At 41.8% G+C, this 12,700-nt stretch overlaps 1 protein-coding gene and 1 pseudogene across 1 annotated transcript; one reads left to right on the top strand and one right to left on the bottom strand.

The window, feature by feature from the left end:
- Positions 1-331: 331 nt before the first annotated feature.
- LOC123792318 (olfactory receptor 7A5-like) lies at positions 332-1,285 on the bottom strand. The gene has a single exon (XM_045797484.2). The coding sequence runs from the start codon at positions 1,262-1,264 to the stop codon at positions 332-334; it is 933 nt and encodes a 310-aa protein (XP_045653440.2). The 5' UTR covers positions 1,265-1,285.
- Positions 1,286-11,426: 10,141 nt separating this feature from the next.
- LOC123792316 (olfactory receptor-like protein OLF4) lies at positions 11,427-12,360 on the top strand (annotated as a pseudogene).
- The last annotated feature ends 340 nt before the right edge of the window (positions 12,361-12,700 follow it).

Genomic DNA, 12,700 nt, shown 5'->3' with positions numbered 1-12,700 from the left:
ATGTACTTGGCATGATATAAGTCATTTGAAGTGAAATTACTTTAAGAAATCCAACATGTCCCATGTAAGTAAGATACAGAAAGTTCCAGGCATTTGTGACACAAAGTTGGGGACAATATTGGGAACAGCCAAAAATGGACAAAGGGGAAACTGTGTATTAGACAGAGTGAAACCTTAATAAAGTGAGTTACCTAAGTGTGTGGAGAAAATGAATTCAAACAAATGGAAATTCCAGGAAATAAATAGAAGGAACAGATTCTATTTCCATAGTCTGATCAAAAATAATAGTTCCTGCCTCCAAGTCTGTAAGCCCTGCAATCATGGGCACTTATTACAACATTGGAACCCCAATGATTCTTTTCAGAGCCCCTTTTATGTCTCTGTTCCTCAGGCTGTAGATGAAGGGGTTCAGCATGGGTGTGACCACTGTGTACATCACCGAGGCCACTGCACTTGCGTGGGAGCTCTGGGTAGCAGCAGAGCTCAGGTACACTCCTAGGATTGTACAATAGAATAAGGAGACAACTGAGATGTGAGATGCACAGGTGGAAAATGCTTTATACTTGCCCTGAATTGATGATATTTGACATATAGAGGAAACGATCTTAGAGTAAGAATAAAGAATCCCAGCCAGGGAAGCACCACCCAACAATCCAGCTGCAAAATGCATCACCGTGTCATTAAGAAACTTGTCAGAACAAGCAAGTTGGACCACCTGATTGATTTCACAGAAAAAGTGGGAGATTTCCACCAATCTACAGAAAGACAGCCATGACACCATTAAACTTTGTATTAAGGAATTCAGGGCACTCATCGTCCAGGACACCAGAACCAACAGTACACAGTAGGTGGGTTTCATGATGACCATGTAGTGCAGGGGGTGACAGATGGCCACAAAGCGATCATAAGCCATCACAGCCAGAAGAAAGTTGTCCAATCCAGCCAAGAGCAGGAAAAAGTATATCTGAGTGATGCAACCTTCATAGGTTATGACTTGTCTCTGAGTCTGGATGTTCCACAGCATCTTGGGGATGGTGGTGGAGGTGAAACAGATGTCTACAAAGGACAGGTTGGCCAGGAAGAAGTACATGGGGTTGTGGAGGTGGGAGTCAGAACTGACAGCCAGGATGAGGAGCAGGTTTCCAAACACAGTGATCAGGTACATGGAGAGGAAAAGCCCAAATATGAGGGGCTGCAGTTCTGGTTCCCCTGATAATCCCAGAAGAAGAAACACTGACATTTGTGTATCATTTCCTGGTTCCATGTGGTGGAGGTCACTACCGGGGAACAAAAAATAACATGACTAATTTTCTCTATAATGAACATTACAAATATCATTGAAATTCCACAATTTTTATTTTACATTCACAAAGTCAATTTCCATAGGTTTTATATGAAATCTGTCCCCTCTCAAGACCTTCCCAGCTCTGAATAGGAACGTGCATCCCACCCTTGGCCTTTCCCCCAAGTACTCATATATTTTATACTTTCAGTGAGAAATTCTGTCACACGTTTGAGGAATAAACTTGAGTACTGACTGACCCCCAGGCAAAGAGTACAGGTGTCAGGAAACAAGTGTCTGCACATTCAGTGGTGGAGAAGATAAGCAGATAAAGATCGGATAGAATATCAGAAGGTGACAGGTGCTATGAGGAAATACAAAGTGGGATAAAAAGAAAGAGTGGATGGAGGTGTTAGTTTCCACAGGTTACTCAGGCAGGCCAGCCCATGTTTACACAAGGTCTCCTTCACGGAGGAGACAGCAGGAGACACCAAGTTATCTGGGGAAATGTGTGCCCATCAGAGAGAACAACCAGTACAAAGGCTCTGAGAAAATACTTGAGTTTTTTAAGTTAATTTTTAAATCCTGTGTGGTTGACATACAATGTTACATTGGTTTTGGGTGTACAACACAGTGACTCAACAATTTAAACGTTACACCCTGCTCAACACATGTGGAGCTGCCATCTGTCACCACACAACACTATGACAATATTACTGACTATAGTCCCTAGGCTGTGCCTTTATTCCCATGACTCAATCATTCTTTAACTGGAAGCCTGTATCTCTCACTACCCTTAAACATTCTGCTTTACATTTGTTCATTTATTGGTTCAAAAATCACTACCAGGCTATTGTCACCTCCACCACAATAATTAGGCAAACAGTGACACATGGCAAGCTGCAGATAGCCAATTGTCTTTCTCCTAAAAATGTCAAACTGCATACAAACTCCAGGAGTTTAATCTCCCATGAGCCTGTAATCATGGGTCTCCATTTTAATAGGATCATTTTGTGTCCAGTATTTAAATAAACATAAAAGGGGCACCTGTGTGCCTCAGTTGGTTAAACATCTGCATTCAGCTCACGTCATGATCCTTGGGTCCTGGGTTCAAGCCACGCATTAGCAGGGAGTCTGATTCTCCCTCTCCCACTCCCCCTGCTTGTGATCTCTTCTATCTCCCTCTCTTCTTCTCTCTTAAATAAATAAATAAATAAATAAATAAATAAATAAATAAATATAAAGAAACAAAAAAATCAGTTGCAAAAATTTTGAGGAAGGAAAGTGGGGAGAAAGATATAATAAGCTCAGGGGGCCCCTAGATATGGTGAGGAGGAGCAAAGGTCCTTGGTTCTGGCAACATTCCAACCCCAGTTACAGCTCCTAGATGGCCAGAACAATGAAGCAGCAAAAGGCGATTTTACCAAAAGAAAGAGTAGAGAGGATTTTACACTATCAGGTCATCTGACCCACTGAACATCCCACCAGAATAACAAGCAAGGGGAAGACACTCACAACTCACAAAAGGAAATACACACAGTACAACAAAAATGGGGGATGTTGAAAGATTATTTGCTAAAAGAACTTTTCTAAATGATACAAAATGCAAAACTTTTATAATCAGAAACTCAGATTTTTATTTTAGATCTCTGCATATTTTCTATTTGAACTTGGAGGGCCAAACTGTTCTAAATGTTAATATCACCCCTCCAAAATAGTAGGGCTAGAGGTGTCCGTCATCTCAAGGTGGTTGGCAGAGTTAGGAAATATATGTAAAGATCTTAGCATAGTTCCCTCTTGTTGATAATGAGTGCTTATCACTGGCAATGAGATTTGGCTGAGTTTTTTCTTCTCTCCAATGTCCCCATTGCTCCCTCACGTCTGGGTGTCCAGTTCCACAGCCTTCTTTCAGCTCCTTGTTGGCTCTCTACCTACCACAGGCTGGCACCCTCTAGCCAATATTCACATTTACCCGGAGATATATTTCTATATTGCATTTAAGTTACTGTCTACCTCCCCACCTTAACCCCTTCCTCATGACTCCCCGCTGGAGACTGAACCCCAAATTCCCGCTCATGCTGCCTCGCCCGCATCCATGTCACAAACACCGAACTTGAGTTGTAGCTTCACCTGAAGCCCCAGTCTCCAGGCTCAGAGACTCCATGTACCTGCTGCCTTCTGCTTGGAGTCGCTCACTGGTCTCTTAGGGATTATTCACCTCCTCTCTATCTTCACAATCCCTTCACCTCTTTCAGACTGCAAGGAGTCATCTCCTTCACGAATGTTTGTTTTGTATTCTTTTGTTTTGTTTTAACATTTCCACAAGAAAGGACACTTTCTCTTGCAGTAATTTACATGTGGGAGTTATCGCTGTGTAACTTTTATTTAATTCTATGTATGTTTCCCTGCTAAACTCTGAGTGCCCTGGGGTGTGTTATACAGACTCTTGACTACCCCCTGACATAGTTTGGTTGGGAACAGTAGGAATAAATACATATTGCATGAAGGAATGAGAGAATCTGTGCTCACAGAAGTTGCCAGTGATGAGAGAACAGAAGCAGGGAGCCACTAGCACAGGGATGGAGGACATGGGAGAGAAATGTGGTTTGTATGAGTAGGTAAATGGATAAAGAATATAAAGAATTATATATATAGGAATATTACTGAGCCATCAAGGAGAATGAAATCTTACCATTTGCAATGACATGGATGGAACTAGAAGGTATTATGCTAAGCGAAATAAATCAATCAGAGAAAGACAATTATCATATGATTTCAGTCATGTGGAATTTAAGAAACAAAACAGAAGGGGGAATGAACCATGAGAGACTATGGACTCTGGGAAACAAACTGAGGGCTTCAGAGGGGTAGGGGGTGGGGGATGGGATAGGCCGGTGATGGCTATTAAGGAGGGCACATATTGCATGGAGCACTGGGTCTTACACGCAAGTAATGAATCATGGAACTTTACATCAAAAACTAGGGTTGTACTGTATGGTGACTAACATAACGCAATAAAAAATTATGGTAAAAAACAAGAACAACAGAGGATCATAGAGGGAGGGAGTGGAAAATGAAATAAGAGGAAATCAGAGAGGTAGACAAACCATAAAAGATGGTGAACTCCAGGAAACAAACTGAGGGTTGCTGGGGGCAAGGACGGTAGGGGGATGGGGTAACTGGGTGATGAGCATTAAGGAGGGCACTGAAGTAATGAGCACTGGGTGTTGTATGCAAATGATGAATCACTAAACTCTACTCTGAAACTAACAATAGACTAGTTAATTAATTGAATTTAAATAAACAATTTTTAAAAAGAATAGAATAGAATAAAGCACAATAGAAAATATCAGAGTGCATTGTACATAGTCAGGGTGCATAGCAAATCATTTTCATGCTAAGTTCAACAGACATTTCTTTTTTTAATATATTAAATAAGTTGACTATAAATGAATGAGTTCACCACACCAAAAAAAACAAAAACAAAAACAAAAAAAAAATGAACAAACCACAAACACAATGGTCTCTTGGCCCCAGGCTTCACTGGTTAGACAGTCAGGTGACCTCAGGTAAAAGCTTTCAGCTTCTATTCTCTCTGACCCTTTCCTGACATAACTGCTGAGCTCTGAGACTCACCTGGATGGGGTATCTGAGAGGGAGGTCTCCATGTGGAGGTCCAAATTCCTCCCTGGATGGTTGATGACGGAGAACAATGCTCTGTTCCCAGACAGGACAGCAGGAAGGAGTGAAGCATGGGTCCCCCAGCAGACTTAGGACTCCAAATGCAAAAACTATGTTTCCGCCAGCTCAAGGTTGAACATGCCCAGGGGCTGTAGCAGAGGGGATATTTACAGCTCCTGTGTTTGCTGTATCTGTTCCCTATACCTGCTCATTAGACACATTTACCATTATTACTCCAACCCCTGAGCACATCTCCCCATGGGAACTTATCTGGACAGAATGGAATTTTTTCCTATAGATTCTCTGTTCCCAAGAGACCAGGTTAGAATTCAGGTGCATCCAATGTTTACTACTCCTTCCTGAACTTCTCTAGCTTCCAGAGCTCCAACACTGAAACCTTCCACAGACCTGAGTGAAAGTTTTTTTTTTTTTCCAAATCTAAGACTGAGGAACTTTTCTTGACTATGTTTCTGGGTCTGTAAAACATTGACTTGTGGTGGGAGAACACCTCCTCATAGCCTTAGAAAATTGGTCTTCCTTCTCCAACAAGCAAAAGTGAGTTCTTTTGATATAAAACCATGGGCACAACAACCCTTGGATTCATAATTCTTTTGACAAATCAATTAAGAGTTTGCTGTTTTTCATACAGATTAAAATATGACATTTAGTCCTTCACTTATAAAACATTTGATGTTATAAAGATCTCTTTAGACCATTTAATGCACTGGGTTGAGCTCATAAGCATATATGGATTGTCTCATTTATATTTTGCAAAAGGCATTCTATGAGGACCATAAAATGATGAGCCTCATTCCACATTTGTAGAAATGTGACTTGAAAGGGTTGAGTGAACAACCCAGAATTATGAACTGGGTCATTATGAATGGATGTGCTTTGACTTGAATGCAATGAGATGGGCCAGTGGTTCTCAACCAGGGATGATTTTGCCTCCAGATGACTTGAAAATGTCTGGATAAATTATTGACTGTTATAACTTGGGAAGTGCTGTTACTAATTTGGCATGTCAAGTGTGACCCAGAGAGTCTGCGTTTGTAACTAGCTCCCAGTCATTGATGCTGCCTGTCTTGGTCTGTACAAATGTTTGTGTGTTAAGGCTGTGGTCCAGTGTCAGAGTCAGGTGCGTTCTTCTTCCCCCAGAATCCTCCCACCTCAGGTCTGACCTTAGGTGGTCAGACAAGTTTGCATGTGTCTCTTTTCCCTCAGGAAAGGAAATGAACCTTGGAAGCCTTTGTTCCCTAACCTGTAAACTGGAGGTTTACATCTAAAGATTTGGTCTGAGAACTTAGTAAAATTTTAGAGCTCACGGGAAATTCCCTGGCACAGAGCAGGCTCTCCCTCAGGAACTACTGTGACCATCTTTCCTAAGCTCATGATGACACCATTTATTTTCTGATAGTTCTGGAAGTCAGAAGTCTGAAATAAGTCTCCCTGGGCTAAAATCACTCTGTCTGCAGAGAAGAGCTCAGTCTGGAGGTCTGGGGAGAACAGGTTTTCTTGCCTATTCCAGCTTTAGAGCCACCTGTACTCCCTGCCTCATGTGCCCTCCCTTTATCTTCAAGGCCAGCAACATAGCATCTCGAGATCTCTCTCTGACTCCAAGTCTTCTGCCTCCCTCTTCCACATCTGAAGTCCCTTCTGATCTATTGAGCTCACCTGGATCATCAGAATAACTTTATCCTAGGTCAGCTGACCAGCAATGTTAATACTATTTGCAACCTTAATTCTCCCTTGAATACACAAGACATACCCAGAGATTCTGTCGATTAAGATGTGGAAATATCTTGGGGACATTATTCTGCCTACTAAAGTCTTTGTCAGAGGTATTTTTGATATCAGTTCAGGGGCCCTCCCTTTGAAGGAACAAACACAGAATTTATTTCAGACTTTAAGGTGGATACTTGGACTTTTCTTTCAAAACCAAACATGAAAAAGATCACATGGCTTATTTATTAACATCACCCCAAAGCTATAAATAGTAAAGCAAACCCTCAACTAAAACAATTCAATATCATCTCAAGGTTAAGGGAAAGTGCAAGGAGGTTAGATCTCTGGAAGGCAGGCAAGTTCATGAGAAGTAGGAATGCAAACTGGATTCACCTGACTTCTACTCTGGTATCCCAGGAACAGAGTCTCAGCAGGAAAAGTTTCCTTCCTATCCAGACCAGTGGCCCACAGGGAATGCAGTGCTCTGAGGAGGGAGTAACAATGGAAACAGCGCCTAGTGAGCAGACACAGGGAGCTGTAAATATCTCCTCTGCTTCAGAACTTCAGCATGTGAATCCTTGGACTGGCCGGGACATGGTTGTTGCTTTTGGGTTCCTAAGTCTGGCTGGGGGACCCGCGCTTCACTGCTTCCTGCTGTCCTGTCTGGGAACAGAACTTTGGTCTCCATTATCAACCATCAAGGGAGAAATTGGGACCTTGAGATGGAGACCTTCATCTTATAGACCCCACCCAGGTGAGTCTGAGAGCTCAGCAGGTATTTCAGGAAAGGATTGGAGAGAATGGAATCTGAGAAGTTTTACATGAGGTCACCTGAGACTAGGTAGACTCATTAATTAATTTATGTAATGTGTTCAAAAGAGAAGTGTCCACTGGTCTCAGCAATACAGACATCACTGTTGACAACACGTGGTGGGAATGGAAACACAGTTGGATGAGGAGGGGGAAGGAACTGGAAGATCTCAAGTGGTTCCAGGGAAATTAGAACATATCCAAGGAGTTTGCAGCTAAGGGAAGCAGGAAAACAGAGTATTGGAATGGAGATGTGAGCTGTGAACTTTCTAAGATGTGTGTTTTTGAGCGTGTTCCGTATTTATGGAAAGCCCCAGACCCATGCAGGCAGCTATTTCCTTGCAACAGCAGTTCTCTATTTACATCCACTTCTTAGCATCTTATGTCAAGGTGAGTATTCCCATAAAATTGTGTTTCATATGCAAAAAGGGGTAAGCTAACTAGCTTCACTTTGTAATGCTTCATTACCAAGAGGTGTGGAAACTATGGGAATATGTATGAGGTGGAAGAAAAAACTCAGCCAAATCTCTTCACTTGTGTGATAATCACTCATTTACTTACAGGAAGGAACTATATGGTAAGCTTTTTACACATACTAATGACCGCTGTCTGTCACCCTAGGAGACAGATGCTGCTATCCCCACTAGTTCAGTAAAGATATTCACATTTGGAATGGATTGCTTGTCTCTCCCAAGTTCAAACAGCTTATATGTGGTAGATCTGACATTCAAAACCTGGTTGTCTGATTCCAAAAGTTTTGCATTTGGAAAATCTCTTATTATTTCATCTTTTTAAAAAACCCTTCTATTATCCTATATTGTGTACTTTCTGTTGTAAATTGCAGGTTTATTCCCTTTGCACATTTTTCTACAGGGATATTCAATGACTAAAATATCTTGATATCATAAAAATACCACTCCTTTCCTGTTTGATGCATTGGTTTTTTTTTTTTTTCCTTCTTTGTTAATTATTCTGGGCATCAGGGGATGTGAAATGGGGCTGGAATGCTGCCAGAACCAGGGAAGATTTCTGCTGATCACCGTCTCTCAGGGACCACCTGAGCTTATTAGGTCTCTGCCCTCTTGTGTCCTTTTCTTTCCTCTCTGTGTTTCTGGAATTGCTTTTTTATGTTTCTTTAATATAGGACACAAGATGATTGTATTAAAATGGAGTGCATGTTTCCATGTTCTTGGGAGGCTTACTAACTAGAATTTAAGTGCTATTTACACTGTCTTCAGAGTAAAGGTAATCTGATGTTGACTGCTTGCCTTCTTCTTTTTTTTAATAATAATATTTTTTTATTTTATTATGTTAGTCACCATACAGTACATCCCTAGTTTTTGATGTAAAGTTCCATGATTCATTACTTGCATATAACACCCAGTGCACCATGCAATACGTGCCCTCTTACTACCCATCACCAGCCTATCACATTCCCCCACACCCTCCCCTCTGAAGCCCTCAGTTTGTTTCCCAGAGTCCATAGTCTCTCATGTTTCATTCCCCCTTCTGTTTTCTTGACTGATTGCCTTCTATCATTCTTTCAACATTACTGTGGCTGGGGTGAGAAAAGCATGATAGTAACACAGTGCCAGGAGATCAGAATGCACTCTGTGCATCTGTGTGTGAGTGTGTGTGAGCGTGAGTGTATGTGTGTGTGTGTGTGTGTGTTGTTGGGCATGAGCAGTCTTCAGGGCAATGGTACCCAAGTTCATATATTCCAACATGTGACACTTAAGTGCCAGAATGTTCACCAACAATGGAAATTAGGAAGGGATCTATCTCCATTCCCACAACTCCTAGGAACACAAGTAATAAAATGCAAAGAACACCATGTGAAGGAAGGACTCCCTGTGTCTTGAAGTCCCATCAGTGGCAGGAAAGCCCCCTCGGTCCTCAACATTCTCTGCCACCACCTCTCATCTCTCTTGCTCTTGCTCATTCCCTCACCACACTGACTGCATGTTGAGATCTGCAGATCTGCAGTAAGTGGCTTCTGCAGGGCCTTTGCTCTGCTTTCCCTGCAGGGCACACACCTCCCCCAGATATCCTCCTGCTTCCTGCTTCATCTTTCTTGAAGCCTCTGTTAAAATGTCACCTTCTTTGTAGGTCTTCCTGAACTCTTATTAAAACTTAGCACCCTCCCCATCCACTCGTTTTTATACCGACTTTTTTTTCCCCTTTATACCACCTGTCACCATCTGACATGGCACATGATATTATTTTTATAAAAATTATATCTATCTACTTTCTTCATCATTGGATTGTATAGACTTTTCTTTTTTCTCCATGTTTTTCTTTAAATTCCAGTTAGTAAACATACAGAGCAATATTAGTGTGAGATGCAGAATTTAGTGATTCGACACTTCCATACAACACCTGGTGCTCATCACCACAAGTGCCCCCCTTCACCCCCATCAACTATTTCACCCATCCCCCCACCCACCTCTCTCCAATACCCCTCAGTTTGTTCTCTATAGTTAAGGGTCGGCTTCCTAGTTTGTCTCTCCTTTTTTCCCTCTCTATGTTCATTTGCTTTGTTTCTAAAATTCCACGCACAAGTGAAATTATATAGTATTTGTCTTTCTCTGGCTGACTAATTTAACTTACCATAATACTTTCTAACTCCATCCAGGTCATTGTAAATGGCAAGATTTCATTCCTTTAGGTGGCTGAGTATTATTCCTTTATATATATGCACCACATCTCCTTTATCCATTCATCAGTTGATGGACATTTGGGCTCTCTCCATAGATGGGCTATTGTTGATACCACTGCTATAAACATCAGGGTGCATGAACCCCTTTGATTAGTGTTTTTGTATCCTTTGGGTAAATACCTAGCAGTGCAACCTGCAGTAATGGGAAAAGATATTTGCAAATGACATATCTGATAAAGGGTTATTATCCAAAATCTATAAAGAAGTTTCGAAACTCAACACCCAAAGCACAAATAATCCAGTTAAGAAATGTGCAGAAGACATGAATAGACACTTTTCCAAAGAAGACATACAGATGGACAACAGACACGTGAAAAGATGCTCAAGATCTCTCATCATCAGGGAAACACAAATCAAAACTGCAATGACATAACACCTCACACCTGTCACCATGGCTGAAATTAACAACACAGGAAACAAGAGGTGTTGGAGCAGATGTGGACAAGAGGAACCCTCTTGCACTGTTGGTAGGAATTCAGACTAGGGCAGGTGCTCCAGAAAACAGTATGGAATTTCCTCAGAAAGTTAAAAATAGAACAACCCTATGATCCAGCAATTGCACTGCTAGGTATTTACCCAAGAATACAAAAACACTAATTCAAAGGGGTTGCATGCTCCCCAATGTTTATAGCAGCATTCTCTGTAATAGCCAAACCATGGAAGCAACCCAGGTGTCCATGGATAGAGGAATGGATAAAGAATAAGTGGTATATACATAGAAAATGGAATAGTATTCAGCCTAAAAGAGAATGAAATTTTGCCATTTGCAATGACACAGATGGCGCTAGAGAGTAGTGCGCTAAGCGAAATAAGTCAGTCAGAGAAAGACAACTAACACATGATTTCAGTCATCTGTGGAATTTAAGAAACAAAGCAAATAAGCAAAGGGAAAAAGAAAGAGTGAGAGGCAAACCAAGACACAGACTCTCAATCACAGAGACACACTCCTGGTTACCAGAGGAGAGATGGTGGAGGATGGGGGGAAATAGGTGATGGAGATCGAGGAGGGCACTTGTAGTGAGTGCCGGGTGTTATATGGATGTATTTGAATCACTGTTTTGTGCACCTAAAACTAAAAGTACACTTTCTGCTAACTAACTGGAATTTAAATAAAAACCTAAAAATGAAAAAAATAAATGTAATGAATAAATAAATGAAGCCTATTTGCGAAAATTATTGTGTTATTTTTTTTTCCTGGTAGTCACCTCCATGGAACCAGGAAATGATACAAAAATTTCAGAGTTTCTTCTTCTGGGATTTTCAGAGAAACCAGAACTGCAGCCCCTCCTATTTGGGCTTTTCCTCTCCATGTACCTGATCACTGTGTTTGGAAACCTGCTCCTCATCCTGGCCGTCAGCTCTGACTCCCACCTCCACACCCCCATGTACTTCTTCCTGGCCAACCTGTCCCTTGTAGACATATGTGTCACCTCCACAACCGTCCCCAAGATGCTGTGGAACATCCAGACTCAGAGCAAGGCCGTAACCTATGAAGGCTGCCTCAGCCAGATATTTTTTTTTCATTGTGTTTGGATGCCTGGACAATTTACTCCTGAGTGTGATGGCCTATGACCGCTTTGTGGCCATCAGTCACCCCCTGCACTACATGGTCATCATGAACCCCTGGCTCTGTGGACTCCTGGTTCTGGTGTCCTGGATCGTCAGTGTTTGGAATTCCTCATTACAGAGCTCAATGCTGTTGCAGCTGTCCTTCCGTACAGAGGTGGAAATTCCCCATTTTTTCTGTGAACTCAATCAGATCATCCAACTTGCCTGTTCAGACCCCTTTCTTAATGACATGTTGATGTATTTTCTAATTGTGCTTCTGGGTGGTGGTCCCCTAGCTGGGATCCTTTACTCTTACTCTAAGATAATTTCCTCCATACTTGGGATCTCAACAGCTCAGGGCAAATATAAAGCATTTTCCACCTGTACATCTCACCTCTCAGTTGTCTCCTTATTTTATTGTACGAGCCTAGGAGTGTACCTTAGCTCTGCTGCTCCCCAGAGCTCCCACGCAAGTGCAGTGGCCTCGGTGATGTACACGGTGGTCACCCCCATGCTGAACCCCTTCATCTACAGCCTGAGGAACAGAGATATAAAAATAGCTCTGAAAAGAATCACTGGGGTTCCACTGATGTAAAGGTCAATGGTCCTGTGGCTGAAGAAGTGCCCATGGTTGCAGGGGTCACAGCCTCAGAGCTGGAACTGCTATTCATCAACCAGCCTATGGAAGTAGAATCTGCTCCTTCTATTTATTTCCTGGAAATTCCATTTGTTTGAATTCAACTTCTCCATACATTTAAGTAATTCACTTAATTAAGCTTCTGCTCTGTCTGATACACACACAGTTTCCCCTTTGTCCACTTTCATATATTCCTAATGTTTTCCCCAATCTTGAATCACAAATGCCTGGAAATCTCTGTATCTTACATGGGACATCTTGGATTTCTTAAAAATACTTTCGTTCCAAATGACTTATA

This window comes from Ursus americanus, chromosome 14 (assembly GCF_024610735.1).
Source record: "Ursus americanus isolate L20-20 chromosome 14, mUrsAme1.1.p, whole genome shotgun sequence".
Classification (NCBI taxonomy): Eukaryota; Metazoa; Chordata; class Mammalia; order Carnivora; family Ursidae; genus Ursus; species Ursus americanus.
The sequence above is the reverse complement of the archived record's forward strand: the minus strand, read 5'-3'. Positions and strand labels throughout refer to the sequence as shown.